The sequence below is a fragment of the Suricata suricatta genome, chromosome 8, assembly GCF_006229205.1.
Source record: "Suricata suricatta isolate VVHF042 chromosome 8, meerkat_22Aug2017_6uvM2_HiC, whole genome shotgun sequence".
In the NCBI taxonomy this organism is placed as follows: domain Eukaryota; kingdom Metazoa; phylum Chordata; class Mammalia; order Carnivora; family Herpestidae; genus Suricata; species Suricata suricatta.
In genome coordinates, this window is record NC_043707.1 from 135,881,026 (window position 1) to 135,901,945 (window position 20,920).

Sequence of the window (20,920 nt, forward strand, 5' to 3'; positions counted from 1 at the left end):
AAACCAAAAAAAGGAGGTTGGAGGAGAGGAAGATACACTTTCATGGCTTGAGATTTTGATGTGAAACAAAGCACATACGGTTCGAGAGGAACAGCTGGGAAGAAGGAACTGTGAACTTGGGTAGAAGCAGACACATGAGAGGGTGTGGAAGCTGTAGCCATGGATGATAACTAACCACTGCATTTAAAGTGTCTCTCTCCTGTCCGGGCTCCTGGACGGCCACGGCGTTTAAGCGTCTGACTTTGGCTCAGGGCCGATCTCATGGTTTGTGGGTTCGAGCCCCACATCAGGCTCTGTGCTGACAGCCATGGCCTGGAGCCTGCCTCAGATTCTGTGTCTCCCTCTCTCTGATCCTCCCCTGTTTGCACATGTGCGTTCTCTCTCTCTCAAAAATAAACATTAAAAAAATTTTGAAGCATCTGCTGTTTCCTGTACTGGGCTTATTTTACGTTCCTGTAAAACCCACAGATGAGGAAACTAAGGCACAGAGACCAGTGTCACAGGGCTAGTGTGTAAGATGGAATGGTTAAAGCCAAGAATGGATGGACATTTATGTAAAATACTGAAGATGATAACAAAAACATACATTTTTAAAGGAGATAGGCCCATTTTTTTTTTTTTGAAAATGTAAGCGGTATAATTCTATTTCCCCCCGCCCAGCTCCTAAAATTAGTTAACATCGTGCCTGCTTTTGGAAATTATTTCTCATTTAATACACACATACACACGCACATGCATGCACACGCACACAGAATGATTGTTGAAAAGGTAAATGCATAACAATCATGGGAAGTAGGCTGAGCCAGGAGAGTTACACTGTTCCAGAATATTTAGGCTAATGCTGATTATTGGCTTTGAACCCTTAACTTAGCAACTGAAAGAGAAATACTTTTTTTTTGTGATTTAATAAAAGTGATCATATTGTATTGTTCAAGTTTTTTGAATGCAGAGCAAATTTTTTGAATGCAGAACTGGAGAACAGCGGTCACATGACACACAGAAGTAGTTTGTTGGCAGAGTAACTCACAGATTGGACGGAAGCCTCTCTGGAGCAAGGGCAGCTCTTGTTTCGGGTCCGCAGGCACTACTGGCCGCTCTCTCTGGTGCCCCACCGCATTTTCCTGTCCTTGCTGTCACGCGTCCTGAGGCACATTCCCAGATAAGTCAATTCATTTGGTCAAGCTTGAACTGCATGTCTGTGTCTTGGATAAAAAAGGACTGAAACCTTGATTTATTGCTCCCCCTTAAAGCTGCACACAGTGGGGCTAAGGTAGTTCCCCACAATGAAATTAGGATGCTTTTCTGTAGGGGAAATGGATGCGGGCCAGCCAGAAAAATGACACGTTCACCAGGTACCACTTCATCAGGAGACTCGTGTAACACTCAAATCAGTGAGAACTTGGAAGAGCATATGGTGATTTATATTATCTTTGTATTCATAAGGTGTAGTTCACGTAGCCGTGCGTGTGACGGGTAAGCAGAGGAGTGAGGTCAGCGGAATGCACAGTCTGGCTGCGCGTGGCGCTGTTCCTCGGCAGGAGGGGTGTGAACAGAGGCCAGAGCTTATACCGTATAATTAATCCTGGGGTATAATGTAGTCTTACATATTAGCAGGAAAGGAAAAAGTAGGTGAGAATTTAAACCTTTAATTTGGTTGTTGCACTGGTATGAGCCCTTTCATCTCTATTTAAAATGAAATGAGATAATGAGCACCTGCCCCCTGGGCGTCTCTCCCGAGAACTCCGAGAACACCGCCCTGCCCCACCGCCCCGCCTCGCAAGCACACTCCACTCTGGCAGGCTGCCTTGCCTGCTGTGCCCACCGTCACAGAAACCCCAGGTTACTCTGTATTGTTTTGGTGCCTTCGGGCCAGCATCTGCTGTTTTTATGTATTTTATATGTTCCCTGCAGCAACCTTCAGCCACTCTGGGGTGCCTAGTGGGCTGTCTTATTTCTTGATTTAAGGAAAATCTGATTTCTGAGCTCTGTAGGTTTTGAGGAATCTGCCCCTTTCCCTGTATTTTATATAGGCCCCCCCTTTTTAGGAGCATTTCCGCAGAACTCTAGGTTTTCCCAGCAACCTAATACATGGTGTTACAGTAGAAGTTATTACAGAATGTGTTCTAAATCTGTGTACTCCAAAAGAAACCAGAATGCTTTGTATGTGGCCATTGAAAAATCACCCTTTTTAATGATGATTTTTAATAATGTCAGAGCATGTTATGAGCTCTTTGAAGCCATCTTTATGAGCAATTAGCTCTCAAATTCAGGAATGTAGGTTTTTGGCAGTCTTGTCCTCTCACTTCTTACCTGGATCCCACATTCTAGGTGCTCGTCATTCATTTCCCAAATACTAGCACGGGCAGGGGTAGTGACTACAGACTTGAGCGTTCACCTGTGTGTCTTGGGTGGCCTTTCTTGAATAGCATGTCTTAAATGCGCCTCCTTTACAGGTTGGGCAGTAATAAACACATACGGAGCAGTTGATCTAAGGACCTTCTTGGGAAGGGTCTTTAAGGCTGATATTTATGTACAGAAAAGACCGTGTGTGTGTGTGTGTGTGTGTGTGTGTGTGTATACATACACATATACAAAGGCACATGTACAAAAAGTAAACTTTGGTTTGAAAAATTGGTATGCAGTTTGTTAAGGTTATAAATTAAAAGATACTGCTTTACTTTTTTATTTTGACACTGCTTTACTTTTAAAAAGTTCAGTTTACTAATCTTTACCCTTGTAAATTAAACAAGTTTTAACAGTCACTTTTAAGCGCTTTTGAATTAGGATTGGTCTTATTTATAAAGTAGTTAGTATCTTCAGTATTTAGACTTGCAAAAATTAAGTATTTGATTTCTGTTTTTAAGGGATCTTTTAACACAGACCTTCTCAAATACTTTACTTCTTATAAATAAAGTAAATTAGACCTATGAATGAAGTGAACCTAAAAAGGTCTCTTAGCTATTTCAGTGCTAGGTGTAAACTCACCTAGGTTTCGATCCTGACTGCATATTTGAATCCATTTCACAGAGAGAGACAGTCCAGCACGGTCCACCACTGAGGGGGGGCAGAGGTGGCAAGGGACAACCTCTGTGCTTTTATCTCTTCACCCAATGTGGGATTCGAACTCACAAACCATGAGATCATGACCTGAGCCCAAGTCAGATATGTTTAACTGACTGAGCCACCCAGGTGCCCAATATACTATTGATTCTCTTAAATCTTTCTCAGTTCTAAATCTTTGCAGGTATAAAGGGCACAGATCGGTTTAAGGAGGTTATTACCAACCCAGTTAATTTGGGTTACTTAATTTTTAACAACAGGTTTTTCAACTGTTCAACCTTTTCAGATATGTACACCTCCTAAAGGAAGATCTTTATAGTCACTAAGCCTCCATCTTCAAAACTCCGAAAAGAGATGGCTTCTCACCTTACCTTATCTATTCTTTGGCTAGCCACTGAAGTCTGCAACTCTCCTATGATTGACTGCCTGTGCACCCCCCGCTTCAAAACATTCCTTTCAGGTTTACCTCTAAAGACAGTTGAACATGATGGGGATCCCAAGATACATGTGCTTCTTCTCCAAAGATGATCTTCGACCCTAATATTAGGATTTTGTGTTTTGCATTTTCTTAGCCTTGTATAATCCTTATGGATATTTAAAATGTTTGGTGGAATGCTCAGTTTCACTCTTGACTAGTAACATCTTATGAATTCAGTGACACAGGAGTAGCTCAGACAGAACTTTTTGTTACTCAGAAAATATCTTAGTAAAATGTGGAAACCCATGGAATTCCGGCTAAAGTTATACTGATGGTGGGCATTGTTCTTCAGCATCTTTGCTGATGTTCATGTGGCTCCTGTTGGATGCAGGCTCTGGCCTTAGGACCTCACTCTGGCGGGTCAGTCATGGTGCATTCCTGGTGAGGTGTGGCTCTGTGTCTGAGTTGGTCTTGCGGCTAGCTATGATTTGAGTTTGCCATAGTTGATAGAGAGTTTTTGTCTTCGTGGTTTTGGTTATCTGGTTTAGTTATTGCTTCTTGAGACCCTTTCTGGAGTATGTCATGTTGAATATAAAAAGCTGGCGTTTTGTTGGGGTGGGGGACACCATAGGCCCTGCTCTTTCTGGCTAATTCAAAACATTATGTGAAGTTCAAAAAAAGAAAAAAAGAAAAAAGGCAAGGTTGCAGGGTTTATCAAAAGCCCCTTCATATTCAATATTTTGATAAAAAGACTAAGAAGCTCATATGTTTTTTCCCTTTATTGATGGTATGTAGCTCGCTTTGTTAATGGCCTGCTCACAGATATTAGAGAGCGAGCTTACCTGTGCTCCCACTGCTATTTCAGTCACCCTCTCTGTCAAGTTCCGAACAGGGTTTTCACACAAGAAAGTACAAGAACAACAATAAAGGAAGAATGCATGGTAAGGAAGACCAAACTAGACGAGAAAAATAGATCATCTGAATTAGATGGCAGATGGATTTCATCTCTTTTTCCAGGTGATTGAGGCTGAATGTAGTACATTTGGAAGGAGTGCTCTGATCAACTGACTGTGTTTTTCTTGGGTGCAGATATGGGAACATTTTGCTGTCCCTGGTCTAGATTCACAAATGAGCTGAGTTTCTAGCCCAGATGAAGGACATAACAAGGAACTTGGAGATGTGATATTAAGAGGCACTCTACTATCCTTGTTAAGGTGTTAGTTAAAAGCTTTATTGTATGTTTCAGGCTAGTATACTTGATATTACCTCTAGAAAAATTATTGAGCGATTTATAAACATAACACTTCTGACCAAATGTGTTGTTTTCAAATCAAAGCCCTTTTGTATTGTAGTCTTCTATGGCATAAAAGTTACATTGTCATTTGAGCAGCTTTACTTATTTAGTGAGCATTTCTAGGGTGGTGGTCAGCAGACTTTTTCTGTAAAGGGCCAGACAGCAAATATTTTTGTCTTTGCTGTAGGCCATTGACTCTCTGTTGTAACAACTCAGTTCTGCCCTTGTCATAAGAGCAGCAATAGATAAGCTACAAATGAATGGACGTGGCTGTGTTCCAATAAAACTATATTTGTGGACACTGATGTTTAAAGTTGTGTTATTTTCACATGTTGAGAAATATTCTTTTCTCCAATTAAAATATGTAACAACCATTCTTTGCTTACGGGTCTTACAAAAACAGGCAAGGGGGTCAGATTTGACAGATAGGCCATAGTGCCAGTCTCTGCTCTGTGGGTTTCCTGCCATGGCCTCTAAGTCTGCCAGTTTTAATAATCCGTAGAATTCTTTACTACCTAGTATTTTGTGCTACCTTTAAAATTTTGATTTGCTTTATCCAGTTAAATTAAAAATATTTTTTACTTGTTTGTATTGTTGAGACTTTTTGGCGTTGTTGTTGTTTCCCCTGCTTCCTGTTAGACTCTATGAGGCATAGAAAGGTTCCTTAGGAATAAGGTAGTTGTTGGGATCCCCAGCCCACTCTCGCCCCCTGGTTAATTCAGTGTGAAGTTCTCAAGAAGGTTGTCAACGGAGAAGGTATCCCTGGGAAGTAGTTGCCATCCCACATCATGCCACTTTGAAGCCCTGTGTTTGTTTGTTCTCTCTCTCTCTCTCTCTCTCTCTCTCTCTCTCTCGCTCTCTCGCTCTCTCGCTCTCTCTCTCTCTCTCTCTCTCGACAGAGATAGCATGAGCAGGGGAGGGTCAGAGAGAGAGGGAGACACAGAATCCGAAGCAGGTTCCAGGCTCTGAGGTAGCTTTCAGCACAGAGCCCGATGCGAGGCTTGACCCCACGAACCGTGGGATCTGACCTGAGCCGAAGCTGGAAGCCAGACGCTTAACCAACTGAGCCACCCAGGTGCCCCATTTGTTTTCTTTTTGAGCGTATATACCTCTCCCCTACGTAGAAACTGAATGAGGAAGTAAAGGAAATTAGTTAATATGTCACCGTTATAAATTGGCACAAATCATTAATGTCTTCAGAGACATTATCACCTCACAGTTGTGTGATATGTTCTGGGAGTCCTATTTGTTGGTTGGCTGTAAAAGCAAGCCAGCAAGCAGCCTTCCAGAGACCTCCTCCGCCCAGCGCAGAACCTGGAGGAGCTGGATTAACACCACAGCATGGGGAGAGACCATAGAGGGGGCTGGGGGCGTTCTATTGTTTGAATCTCCAAGCTGGATACGAAAATCAGCCTGATGGACTGTGACGAATGGAGTCCCAGTCACAGTGGAACAAGATTTATATTTACCTAGAGTCTAATTGGACTGAGATTTCCTGCAGTTATGTTAAAATTCTCGGCCCTTTCGCTTAGTGAGCAAGCGTTTGAACTCTAAGCTCTGGAGGTTTAGCTTTTGCTGGCTCAATTAATTGTTAAATGTTCCCTTTATTATAATTATACATCGATGCCTTGCTTTGTAGTAGCTGAGGAAATTGCTGAAAGAGTTGTTTAATCTGTTACACTCTATCAGTTTTGTAAAAAGCTCTTTTTAAAAGGAAACAATTTTGATTTGAAGTGGCATGGTGGTATTTGAGTTGGAGAGCATCACTGAAATTGAAATGCAGGAATTTGGCTCCACTCTTGACAGGGATTGGCTTGTAGTTGACGTTGACCCATGTGTTTGTCATCTTTCCAGATGCTGCCTTCTATTTATTCTGACGGCTTTACCAGCTGAGAAAACCAGACTTTCCAAGATGAAAAACATTGTCTGTGAATTTAAAGATGGAGCAGGGCTTTATGTTTGTTGAATTACTTTAAAATGTATGTGTACAAGAATGATTTGCTTTTGTAAAACATTTAAATACTATAGAATACTTATGTACATGAGTTTTGCTTTGAAGATATCTGAATACCGTGAATACTACCAAGAGTAAAAATATGCTTTTCTACTTTTTGTATGTTTGTGTTGGTATGAATGTTGTAATACATTTTTAATACCATGAAATAGATGGGAGCAGTTAAATATGTTACCTGGTTCTTCTAGGTTAATGCCTAAAATACTTGGAAATGGGGTCCCTCGGTAGCTCAGTTGGTTGAATGTCCGACTCTAGATTCTGGCTCGGATCATGATCCCAGGGTCATGGGATTGATCCCAGTATTGGGCTCTGCACTGAGCATGGAGTCTGCTTAAGATTCTCTCTCTCTCTCTGTCCCACTTGTGTGTACTCATGCGCGCTCTCTTTCTCCTTCTCTCTTCTCTCTCTCTCTCTCCCTCTCTCGGATAAAAATGAATAAATAAATAAATGGAAATGGATAGACTTCTAACAAGTCTGTTACATTCATACGTAATGACCCTTTATCATTGTGAATGCATTAAATATCAGTACCTTTATATCTTTTTCATTATTTCACCATTAAATATGTGCTCAAACTAATTGGGTAGCTTACTGTATGCTATATATGAAAGAAATTATACATTTGTTCACTCATTTGACCCCTGAATTTATTTTTTCATTTATATTTCTAAATTTCCTGATTCAGTTGCCTTTCAAAGGAATGCCTCTTCAGCATTGTCCATTGTGATGATTAGTAAAATGTGTAAACTGATCTGTAAAATACAAAAATAGAGGTTTTTTTTTTTTATATTCCCTCCAAAGGCTGTAGGCATTGTTCTGGCTTTCTTTGTGTGCTGGGCAGATGTTGATGCTTGACAGATGGTGTGTTAGTGGCTCACTTGAAACTGATCAATAGAGATTGATAGAGGGGGAAAAAAACCAATGTTGGGGGAGTTGATTATGTATCTTTAAGTTCCTTTTAAAAAGGAGAAATGGAGTGAGTTTATAATACTTATTTTTCATGTTATTTCAATATGTTACTTTTCATTATTCTCAGCCTTTACATGAACATTTAAATTTGTGCTCCATTAGTGACGCTGTGTGTAACTGTGGGCTCTGAGGCAGGCTGTTGTTATTATCAGGTGGTAGTTTTCCTGCTTGGTCCGTCACCCTCCTGTGCTGGCATTGTAACACACCGGCGCCATGCACAGTTACTGAATTGATTGAGGGACTGTCAACAGTACTTTGGATAATTATAATATTTTTTCTTTTTAGTAGAGGAAAGGGAAATGTCAAATGTCTCACCTGTTATGTTGCATTTTTATGTTGTCGGGAACAATAAAAGCTAAAAAGTTGTGGTTTAATCACCAAGACTCCATAGTGCAAAAATACAATCAAAGTTTTGGGGTTCGTGTTTGAGAGTTAACTCCAGCAGCACTTGGGGAGAGATTATGCCTCTTCCTTTCAAGGGGTTTAATACCCCACATTTCAGGCCAGATGATGGACACCCGAGCTCCAGCTTGCTCTCTGTGCTGACTAGAAGACCTTACGAGGGAGAAAACCCTTGGCCTTTCAGGCTTATGAACTAGAGCGCTTTAAAGTTTGCCCCTGTCTGCAAAGTAGGTATTTGGCACCATGGACTTGGAGTGCTTTTGGCATTCAGGTCCCGATTGGCAGAGGCTACTTGTTTGTAGAGATCTGCAGTTTTGTTCTATGTTTTACTTCTTCGTCTCCCAGTTGCTGGGATAGTCAGTGCCGTGGCATCTGGTACAGACGTCTGTGGGTTTCCGACTCCCATTTCGGTGTTGTTTCTGTAACGCACCTTCTGTGCTGATTAGAGGACGTCCCGTTTTATGTTCTCTCCTCTCGGATCACCTGCTCCTTTTTGCCTTCGCCCTGTGAATGCATTTATAAAGTTTGGCTATAGGCGCCCCCCCCCCCCCATATTTTTCCTCCTGCATTTGTTCTTTTTTCTTTTTCATGAGCAAATAATACATCTTCAGGGAAGAAAATGGAAATGTTCAGATGAGCAAAAGTTAAAAATACCAAACCATAAATCTCCTGTTAATATTTTGTTGTATGTCCACTTTTCATAGTAAACAACGTGTGGGATTAGGCTGCTCACTGTTTTGTAATAATGCTTTTGAAATTGACATGTCCTGAATTTATTGACATGCCAGTATTTATAAATTTGAATCATTATTGCTGCATACAATACCATTAATACTGAGTTCTGAATCTGGAAGGGTCCATAGTCATCCCAGGGGGAAGTGAATATAGTTCAGGAGACTGTGAACTTGGGTGGGTAAAAATTGTATCTTTATTTTCAGTAACTCATTACATTTCAGGCGACATTTAGCACTCAGTTATGCTTCAGTTATGAAGATAGGCAGTGAGCCACAGTCATGTTGGCGGTACCTGTGGCACCAGTATAAGTCACAGATAGTCCCATGTCCCACAGCATAGAGAAAAATATCTGAAAATGATGTCACCCCTTTGAAATGATGGATTTTATTAAGGGATAACCTTGAGTCAGTTTTATTATTTAATGAGTCAATAAAGAGGTACATGTATTACAAATATTTTTTCTCATGCTGTGATAAGTATTTCAGTGCATTTTTTTTGTGAATTAAAACAGAAAATTTGTATAGATTGCTAAAGGCATCTGTGGCATGAAAAGCATTAGGTGGACCCACGCTTATGGATCGATATCGTAAATGTAACTAGTTGTATATTGATGTTTTTAGGTTCTCTCCAAATGTAAACAATATAAACATTAGTGGTAAAAACTTATATATTCATTTCTGCTCACTCTCCCTAGTAGGAATGCAGTTGCTGAGTTAAAGGTTATGTCTGGATGTCCAGAGATTTTTAATGTCACCATTACAGTTTTTTCGAATTAGCCCTCATGTACAGAGGGACTTTGGCCTCTGCGAGTGACTGAATTTGTGGTTTTGAAATTGGAGAAGTGTTCTCTAGTTACAGCTGAAGACTTCACGTCACCTTTGGATAGTAAATCTTCACTTCAGAGAATGGATCAGACACATTTGTGCACTCTGTGTTTTATCCGCACTTAATGGTGTGGAAAGCAGAGATAAAGCCATGACAGACATTGGAGAGAAGGTCTTCTTTCTAGTATGAAGTAAAATCTGGATTATATTCTGAGACCTTAGTGTAATGTCAATTCTGGTCAGTTTTAACTTTTAAAATGATAAAACGTTCCAGAAAATTCGGTTATCAGTGGTGCCTGATTTTTTTTTTTTTTTTTTTTTTTTGGGAGGAACAACAGCCACATATTCTCTCTGAAGTCCTAAAATCAGACCCGCATGGAAGTGGATAGGAAAGGGAGAGCCCGACTGGCGCCAGTGGACACCCGCCAACCTGTCCTCCGCACAAAATGCCCTTCACCTTGTAGGAGGGGCATCCCTCTTTCCTCTTTGTGAAACCCTGGCTGGGTCAGAGTGGCAGCTAGAAACTTCACTTAGCTGTGGAGTCTCATCAGGGAAGGCGGTGGCAGACTTTGTTCTGCTTTATTGTATGTATCTGCCTCTGGGGATTGACTCTTAATCCTTCTGGAAGGTAATAGTATATGCCGTCTAATCAAGTTGTTTTTGTCATTCTGAATTGAGCGCTGTGCTCTATGATTTTATACACTAGCTCGGGTTATTTGTTCCTTCCTAGCTTTTCCTATTAAAAAAAAAATAGAATGTTTTCCCTAAATCATTGTTTTGGGGGTCACTTTTTGTTCATGAATGTAGTTTAAGTATTTTCCCCATTTAAAAATAAAGATATTTATATATTGGCCAGAAAGGCCGAATTGTGAATAGTAAATTCTTGGTCTGCTTCTTAAGCTATAGTCAAAGGTTTTGTTATTTTATCATGTGTGGCCTCCATTCCCATTGTCATTTGTGATCCATTTCATGTTCTACCTCCAGCAGGTACATTTGCCTTTAGGCTGCAGGAAGGAATAGGGAGGGGGCAGGGCTCCTCTTTTCAGTAACCAGTTTCCAGAAGTTGAAGTACTGTTTATATCCATGACTAGAGTTTAGTCATTTTATGAAACCACCTATAAGGGAGGCTGAGAAATGTGGTCTTTATTCCGAGGGGCCACAAGCCCTGCTAGACATCTATTACTAAGAAAGAAGGACAGAGAGAGTCTTATGCTCCCCCAGCAGTCTGCACAGACGCTAAAACACTAGTACAATTAAAATCATTGCAGACATACAGGTATTCTCTTGTTTCCATGGCCAGCTCTGATACTAGATGGTGAAATTGTCAAGGGAAGGACAACATTTTTATATTCGCTCAGTGTCTCTGGCACGTAGCTGGTATGTAGCTGGTGCCCAGTAAGTCTGAGTGTCAGTGTTTTCTAAGTTTATGATTATGTTTCTTGTAGCATATATTTATCTTCATTTTTTACCTTTAATATAATCTTGACAAGATTTGCCTTTACTACTTCAGTTAAAATAGAGAAGTCTCATTTCCCCTTAAAGTTCTGATTCATTTCCTCTCAGCAGATGTTCAGTATATGATTTTTATGAGGTACAGATTACAAAAAGGCAAAGTCTCATTAAGTGTTATATTGGCCCAAAGCGGCGGCACTCATTTTTTGAAGTGTGTTGAGTACAGTTTCATGTAGAAAGCAGCCAGGGGTTCTTAAACTGGACAGCAAACTAAATCTCTCCTCTTTTTTGGGGGGGGGCAGTCAGGAGACATTTAGATACTTTAAATACTGATGCCTTGCATAGACGTTTGCTAATTTTGATTATAAAAGTGACAGGTAGATTGTGATTAGCAGAGCAGATTACCAGACAAGATCCACTGCCCTCCCCCGCTTCCAGTGTGAGAACAATGTATATGTTATAAAACACCACATGTAGAATCCTAAGGAGATAGGTAATTGGAGGTCGTTGTGTAGGTGGAGTTTTTTCCATAAATACCTGTTGAGTACTTAAAATAACATTTTATAATTCACAGTGGGCTAAAGATCTTAAATAAACACCTGGCCAAAAGCAATAGTAACAACAATAACCCAAATTAAAACAGTATCAATTTATGGATGAGAGGAAAGAGGTACGGATAGAATGTCAATCAGGGAGTAGGTTTCATTTGCCCTTAGAAGTTTATATAAATTAAAGCCAAGAATTAAATTTGAGGCCTGGAATCGTCTTTGAATGAGCTAGTAGAATTTAATGGGGCATGTTAGATGTCAGCAATAGTACTAGTGACATACTGGTGAGTTGGTAACATACCATGGTCTTCTGTATCTATAACTTTGCGCAAGGTGTTTTGTGGAGGTGAGACGGGGTAAGATATAAAAGTAGACAGGATTCTAGTTCTTGATCTTTCATTTTATAGAAAGAAATTATTCAAGTAATGTTACATGTTAGTAACCGGTAGTGAGTGGGCAAATGCCAACTGAATAGGACAGACTATATAGAAGTTGGTGATACTGGGGAAGACGTGAAGGACCATGAAGACCTTGATTTGAGTCTTGGGGTTTGGGCAGAATTACAACAGGACCAGGTAGAAGCAGAGCATCGCTATTAGGGGCAACAGCATGAGGAAGTTCGTGGAACAGGGCATGATGTGGTTATAGGTGATTCAGGAACCAGTTGAATAGATGTCAATATCATGTGAAAGGAAGAATGAAAAGAGTAGCTTGTGGTTTTCTCTTCCTTCCCATACCTTTGTGTGAATTGCAGTTTGCCAGTCAGTGACTCTGGGAGTTATAATTTTGGGGTACCAAATCCTGGATTCTTGCCTTATTATTATTTGGATCTTGATTTATAAGTTTCTTTTAAGGTGGTTTTTTGCATGCCTTCTTCTTCAAGTGTTTCTCACACTATGTGGATGTTTAGGTGAAAGACTCACGACTCAAGAAGAGAAATCACTCCTGGGATTGTTGTGTGGCCTGGTACGTGAAAGTCAGGTAGATTTCTGTTCAACAGAGTATCAGTCTTAGGAGCAGTTCAGTGCAGTGTTTATTAATGTGTCCTGTACCTTGTTTGAGACCTAAATCCACAGAGTAAGTTCAGCCTACTTTTTAAAGTAGATTTCAGTTAATGTCGACATTATGATTTGAAATACATAGGAAAATTGTTTAATAGTGAGTAAAAAATAAGGAAAGTAGAAAATTTACATCTTCAGTGTTGCTAGCTAAAGAAATCCATAATAATTGAGCATCTTTCTGTCAGACTGAGAACTAAATTTTTATTTTCCCAGCCATTCGTTATATTTAAGTCCTAACTCTTTCTGAGAAGTTGGTAATAAGTACTTGGAGGGGAAAATATTTTATGACTATCTACATTGGTTTTACAAGGAAGGCTTACAAGATGTGGAGCCTAATGCACACACAGAAATAACTGGTGTGGGGGATTCTGTAGCTTGATGCTTGAAACGGGAAACGGTTGCTTTTACAAAATTGAGAACTGCAGACTACAATTAACTGTCATTAATTTCCTTGAATAGAAATATGTTCCATTTACTGTACAATCAGGAGCCAGGCTTGAATGAGTTTAAATAGATGAAATCTAAATTATACTGACGGCCCATTAAACACTAGCAGAAAACCCGTAAAGAAAATGGATTCACTATGATACCAGTTTATAATGAAATCATTTGCCAGATAAGAATTACAGCCCAGGCATTGTGAATTCTCCTGTGTCTCTCCAGTGAGCACTGGCTCCCAGCGCAGTCGTCGTTTTCTGAGTAGGAGCAAGCAGTGCTGCTTGAAATCTACTCCGCAGGATGTGACACAGGAACATCAGACTAGCAATTTGTTCGCTGTCAGCCATATGCAGAGCGAGGGATCTTCGCTCCAGCCTGCCGCTGGTTGTTTTTTCCTGTGATTACTGGGCACAGTGTTCCTAGAAGCCTTTGAACTCTATCTGCGTTGGTTTCCTAAAACGCACATATTTCGGCCATGTTCCAGTTGTGGTCTTTGCCATGGGGACCTGTTGTTATTTTCAGTAGCCATCAATCATTCTCTACTTAATAGGGCATTTATAGCAAAATTCATTTTTTTGATGGGATCTACTGATCTGGGGGTGGGGCTGGCACCCACCTTCTCAAGCGCTAACAAGGGGAGCAGCAGGAGTGAGTGGGCTCGATTTCCCCTCCTCAGGGTCCCTAATGCCCTCACTGACACACTTTGCTTCCACAGGGCAGATGCTGGTTTTTTAAGATAGACCCTCCTCTCCCTGCTAGACTCCATGCGTTCTCTTATGGCACAAAAAACAGTCGTTAGAAGCTTGAGAGAGGTGCCCATCCCTTAACCGGAGTTCCGGTGTTAGGCTGCCTGGTCTTTTTCACAATTGGGATTCAGTGTGGATTGCAAGGAGGGCTTTAAAAGGAACCTCTGCAGAAGTAAATGGTGATAACGGTGCTTCAGACGCTCTGCTTGAGTGTTGCCCCAGGGCCCCAGGGCCAGTCCTCAGAGCTTCGAGTAACTGGTAAGATCACTGCTGCTGGCCACATGACCTTGCTTGCTCTTGTTTTTATGGAGTTTTCAAGCCCATGTAGCATTTAGCATGTGACTCTCCCCTTCCGGGGGGCGGGGGGAATTTTGTCTTGTGATGACAGTAATTCTAAAACATCAATATCACTTCTTCAAGTTAGAAAGGTGATTGTTTGGATCAGTCTTTAAGCTTTTGATGTACTAGTAGATTTTTTGACTTCTAGAGGAGGAAAGGAAAGGTGGGAAATTAGAGTCTCTCTTAGTTTGTTATGACCCGTTCCCCCCAGCCTCCCAGCTGGTTTTTCTCATCATTGGATTTCCTGTTAGCAATGAGGATAAAGACAGATGAATATTTGCTAGAAGTATATGGTGTTATGATTTTAGATAAAAACCGGTGGTAGCTTTGTCGTGCTAGTCAGAAACCTGTAGACATTAGAATACGTGGAATTTAATTTTCATGAAGTTTAAAAAGGAGGGGACCAAGGATGTGTTACTTGAGATCTTTTTTCCACTGAGTTTAGAATCTTTAACGGGGGCGCGCCTGGGTGGCTCAGTTGGTTAAGTGTCTGACTTTGGCTCAGGGAATGATCTCACTGTTTGTGGGTTCGAGCCCTGCATCGGGCTTTGTGCTGACAGCTGAGAACCTGGAACCTGCTTTAGATTCTGTGTCTCCCTCTCTCTCTGCCCCTCCCCATCTCAAGCTCTGTCTCTCTCTGTCTCAAAAATACATAAATATTAAAAAAAAAAAAGTAGAATCTTTAAGATGTTGCAGGTCAATTTTGGTGACCGTTTCCAGGGTCTGAACCCAGGATAAAGGTAAGCACATGAGAGGATTTCACTGGCTGAGGTTCTCTTTTCCTAATTTTTGTTTCCTTTTCCCTTTTTAGTTCTCCACTGTTCCCAGATGATGTAGCCCTTGCCCCACCGAAGAATCTAGTAGAAAACTAAAAGTAGACCATCCTGCAGTTGAGTTATTTCTTAAAGGAATATTTATTAGAAAATAGCATTCTTTATGTTCATATTGATAGATCAGAACAACATCCTTATGAGGGTCCCATGGAACTTCTTTTCTGTTTTTGTTCAGGTCATTTGTTCCTTGTGTCGGTTTTGAGTGTTTATCCCGGAATGTAGTGTATTGTTAGATACCGAGGTGAGGCGTTGGGATGGCCCTGACCGTGTACAGATGGGGGAGGCCGCTGCCGAGGTGAGAGCGTCTTCCGTCAGAGGGCCTGCTGTGTGGCCTGGGATTGCAGTGTTGTTTCTCGCATGCACGTAGAGCTGCATATTCTTTTGTATGTTGGGCATTTGGAAATACCCATATTAACTAGTGAGGTATTTGTAGACTTTTGATTCTGTCACATTAGACCAATCGGCTGTCACTGAATGGTTCAGAGGAATTCTGTGTATGAGAAATGGAACATGGAAGCACAGAGCAATCCTGAGGGTGAACCGCCTTGTCCACCACTGTGTCACCCCAGCTGGGCCTCTGGGACATTTATTTGGGAGATAGATAGTATGCTCATGCATGCCTTTTTTTTTTTTTTTTTTTTTTTAAACAAGTAGAAGATTTTCTGTTGGAAATTACCTTAGAGTGGTGCTGCCATGCTTTGCCAAGGAACAAGAAGGTATTCCAAAGATTAAGAGGCAGAAGCACATTAACAGGAGGGAAATTCTTTAAAGGACAGAGTCCCGTGGCTGGCACTGCCTGTGCACTGTGACCACAGCGTTAACGCCGGGCTCACGGCACCGCGCGCTCAATTAGTTGGTGAAGTAAAGTGTCCACCGTGCTGTGGGAGGAGGCTGTCAGGAAGGACTCTGACAGGTTCTTTGTGTTTCAGGATGACAAAGTGCCTGATACTTCAGGCTGTGGTTTTTACCCTTGAGAGGACCAGGCTCTTGCTCTATTTACATAAACCTGCTGATTTGCTGAGGGCTGTTGAAAAGCAGAGAGGGCTTTCTATGCCTTGAGACTCTGCCTTCATGTTTTGGCTGACTTCCTTCCTCAGCTCAGCACATGCTCCGTTGTTTGCAGGTAGAATAATAGATTCTTGGACACACAGCTTTGTTGAGGTTGTGAGAAATAGCCCACAGCGCCCCTGTTCAATATCATTTCATAGATGATGGGTACAGGATTTGAGTTCACTTACTTGTATGATCCATTCCCTGGCAGAGGCTTGGTGTTAAGAGAGCAAGCCTCAACCTAGACCCGTGGTTTTATTTCAGACACCCCTGGTAAAGAAAAAAAAATTAGTTACCATGTATTGTTTGGAATAATTGATATCGATGATAATGGCCTCACTCATTTTTCTGGCCTATTTCAGGCTTGCTGACTTTAAGATTAAAAAAAAAAACAATATGTACATATATATATTTGCCCTGCAGCAGCCGTTGGCTCAGTCTGGTAAACACGCATTTTCATATGGGTAATTTTGAAAATGTGCATTATACACTTAATGGATTGCATCAGCTTTGCTCAGGTTTTACAGAACTGCTAGCTTTGTAATGAAAAAAGAAAAAAGAACAGCTTTTCTTTTCTTCATTCTCCCTTCCTTCCTTCCTTCCTTCCTTCCTTCTTTCCTTCCAAGAAAAAAGGTACCTGCAGTACTCATGTTGGCCGTGAGAGACTCTCAGGTTGAGGGTCACTGATCCGACTGACTGAAACTGATTTTGTAACTAGCTTCAGTCAGTCTGTGCACTCATAGATTGCATGACGATTCTTGGTACACCATTTTGGCTTTAAAAGATTCCTGGGCATATATTCCAGCTGAGATTCTAACATCACTCTTTACTTCTGTGCTCATTTTTCCCTTGCCAGATAAACCACTTTATTTCTGTGCTCTCTAAAAATATCTATATAAAGTTATTTTCTTCAGTATTTGCTTAATTAATGAGATAAGAGGGAGATATTTTTTATGAGTATTTGGCCTTATTTAGCCTTGTTTTGAAAATCATCAAGAGTATCAATAAGTAGATTTTTACCCCCCTGTGAATCTTGAATTCCAAATTGTTCTTTAGGATATGTTTCCTTTTAGTTGGACCATTCTAATTTTTATGAGGGGGTGATAATGAAAAATCTGACTCTACAATAATTTTTCATGCTTTTACTTTTAAAATGGATTAAAAAAGTCAGATCAAATTAATGTATTTTTTCCAATTTCTTTAGCAAGTTAGATATGGTAAAAATTAGTTTATATTACCCCTGATCTTAGTGATTCTGTGTTTTATGATTACTTACATAAAATAAACCTTATAAATTTTGTCATTTAATCATGAAGTGAGCTTATATTTTAATGTATAAGTTTCCAAATACTGTTAGAAATCACTTGATCCAGTGACCGGTTTTACAGATTATTAGTCTTATGCATTGGAATCTCCTATATGAACTTAAGATGAATTTGGTTGAAACGGTAGGTTTTTAAATGAAAAGAGGTGACTTTTTATTTGTTAATAAGGTATTAATAAGTAAATATGGTAATTCCATACATGAGGTTTAAGGATCTTTCTCATTCTGCCTTGTTCCTAATGGAAACACTCCTTGGGCCCAGGGGTGTGAGTCTGCCTCCAGGACTGGCAGACAGTGTGGAAGCACAGGGCCAGCAGTGGGCGTCCTCGACGTGGCAGTGCGTTCCTTCCCTCCCTTCTCTAGGAGAGCTACATCCAGGTGTATGTGCAGATAATACTTTTCCTGAATGTAAGTAACTTTGCAGCAAGAAATGAATGATTATAGATTCAGTTTCCTTTTCTGGAAAGGCTTTTTGTATACGAATTAATAGCTACTTTAAGTCTCAGAGTGTTTATAGTTACAATGATTCTGTTGATTATGAAAAGTATGCATAAAGCTTTTTAAAGAAAGGAGGTGTTGCCATTCCTTTACTGAGGAGCCTCATGAGAATTGGCTGCCCTGGGAGCTAACTCATGATAAAGTAGGTGCTGGGGGCATGAAGGGGTTAAGAGAATTTGGCATGGACAGAGTAGTGGCGTTTTGGATATTATACCCCAGTGGAGGTTGAGATGTGGTGCAAGACCAAACCATTGTATACGCAGCACCTTTTTTGGGGGGCGGGGAGGAGAGTCCAGTGAGCTTTAAGAAAGTGGAAGTCATTAGCTAGGAAGTAACCCATTAGTTTTGAAGTCAGTGAATGTAGTTAGGTGTGACGGTGTTAAGAGATGTAGAAGAGGAGGCTCTCTGTACGAGGTGAGAGAAGAAGAGGGCCTGTAGACACTTCGTGTCCAGGGTGAGTGTGACAGGTAACATGATAGGGTCTAGAGACGTGAAATACTGGTACTTGGTACAACAGGAATTTAAACAGATAAATTAAGATCCTTGGATTGTTCCAAAATTGTTTAAATGCAGTTTTTTAATCTAGGGGATGTTTTTTACTTGAATACCAAATGAGGGATAGTAAGCCAAACATCTACCAACGTGGGAAGAGTTCTCTTGTTTCTTAGAATGATTGGCATGTTAAATGGATGTTGCCTGAATATTGAGCAGAGTTATTTAGCATCCTGGACCCTGGAATAAGAGTTGAGAGTTCAGTCAAAAGATTATTCCTTAGCAACCATTGTCCATGGATTGAGGGACTGAGTCTTTGTTGTTGAGTCTATTTCCGAATAAAGAAATCGGTTGGGGACATTTTGGATGCTTAGATGAATGGCATTCAGATTTCTTCTTTTTCCGGAATGTCTGATGTCTTTCAGGAAGGGTTTGTTTTTTGTTTTTTGTTTGTTTTTAGATGGAAGTGTCATTGATGAGGGTTTTCTTCATGATCCATTCCTTAGTGGGTCAGTTAGTGCTTTTGTACTGGACAGTCCAGTGGATGGACGGCTCCGGATTTCTGCTCCTTTTCTTATTCTTGACTCTGCATGTGTGCAATAAGGCAGTAGAGGGACCTCCTGGTATTCTCAAGCATCTCAGTTATTCTAAGATACACTCATTATGAAGGATCATGAGAAAGTATGAAACAAATGGCATTTTGAATGTGGGTATTATGGTCATTATCTCTAGAAAATTTGATGGACTGCAGATGCCTTTACTTCTCAGTGAATAATACATAGAGAGTCCTGTCCTAAGTTATGATGATCTTGGGTTGTCATGAGGAGAGTGTACAAGTCCCTTTATAGCTACTGCTTCCTTTAAAATCATTGCTTCTTTAAAAAAAAAATGTATCTTAACCTGCCATTTTAAAGCCTTTAAACCAGCCCTTTAGACTCTAGCTATTGAGAGCATCAGAAATAATGATCCAACCATTGCCATGTCAAATATAATTTAAGAAAGCACACTCTTACTCCCTTGAGGAAAGTGTGGTTTGGTTTACTATGTCCTGATTGGTGGCCTTGGTTTTCTTTATAATTAGGAAATAAAATGTGTTTAGGTTAAAATTTAATAGTAAGTTACCCACAAAAAGTTAGATTTCTGTTTTCTTGGTTTAGGTGACAAGGTCATTGTAATAGCATGTTCAAGGTAGTCTTCTTTACATGTTTCATTTGTTTCCGCACAAATTATTTACTAAAAGCAAAGTAGCAAAGCCATTTATCCTTCTGAAGACATGGGGGTATCTATCTGAATAAGACATTTAAAATTTTGTCTTGTGTAGCTGTGAGCAAGTAATAACCTTGATTAAAGTGTCTTTGTCAAAATATGGTTAATCCTGTGATATTTCCTTTTTGCTCTTCTTCAGGCACTCTGGAAACAATAATTGAGGCTTTATCACGTTCTTTAAATTATCAGAAAAGTGATCAATAATAACCTCAAGTCAAGGGCTGTTTTCCTCTAGCTTAAAATTATTTGTAATTTACAATTCATCTTTGAAAATTTTTTTCCTGTAAAAGATATGTGCTTTGTCATTTGTTTATTTATGCAGTGGCTTTATGGGCCCTGTCTTTGTTCCCTTAAAGGTAAATGCCATTGTTTTAAATTTTCTTTTTCTTTTAAAGACTGTGTGTATATCGAGAGTCGGAGGCCAAACACGCCGTATTTCATCTGTAGCATTCAAGACTTCAAACTGGTAAGCATGTTTCCTGTGCTGTTGCTTCTGCTCTGTGCCTTCCTTCTCTTTCCAGTTCCACGGACTGCTGCTTCAGGGTGATTGACTCCATAACCAGTTCACCTCCGAGTGTAGCTGCCCGCATGCTGTAGCACACACGTCAGGCAGTTACCAGTTTTACCTTTTTGGTTTTGTGACACTTACTGTTACAAAGCTTGTACTGTGAACCGTGTTTCCCAAGTTTTCATTTCTTTGGTAGCTGTTCTGACCATGATTTCAGAGATTTTCTGTGTCTGAAGTAGTTTGTTTCTTCTCAGCCATTGTGAAGAGCCGAAGTAAATTTGGGAATTAGTGGTGAGTTGGAAAAAAAGAATGCAAATGGGCCAGAGACTAGTTTTTGGTGACGACCGTCATTTACTTAAATCTCTCAGTGAGTATGGAGTGTGTCTTGGGGTCGCCTGGTGCTGGAGGTTGGGGGGAAGGAAGTCTGGTTTGGGGGTGGCATAGCTGTAGTACTTTCCCGTTGCAAACCTGCCCCAGGCTGAGAGGTGCTGATCCGGCCCAGTGAGCAGTCTCCAGGGTTTGGGCTGGTGGTCCCCACACGTGGGGCTTGGGCTCCTGGGTATCTAGAGATTTTGTAGAGGTCTGCAAGTGAACATTCTCGGTTTAAAATATGCCTCACCTGTGTTTGTACGACTAACTACTCAAATAA

The 20,920-nt window shown here is 40.5% G+C and overlaps 1 protein-coding gene across 11 annotated transcripts in view; it reads left to right on the top strand.

Moving 5' to 3' along the window:
• Positions 1-20,920, top strand: part of RERE (arginine-glutamic acid dipeptide repeats) — a 293,409-nt gene that overhangs the window by 54,003 nt on the left and 218,486 nt on the right. For 9 of the 11 annotated variants that reach the window (XM_029949991.1, XM_029949993.1, XM_029949995.1 and 6 more), the window contains exon 3: positions 20,159-20,229. The exons of 1 other annotated variant lie outside the window; for it this stretch is intronic. In XM_029949991.1, coding sequence (XP_029805851.1) covers positions 20,159-20,229 — 71 coding nt within the window. Of the gene's footprint in view, positions 1-12,533; positions 12,683-20,158; positions 20,230-20,920 lie in introns of those variants that run through there. One more of the 11 variants, XM_029950000.1, reaches the window with a different exon arrangement.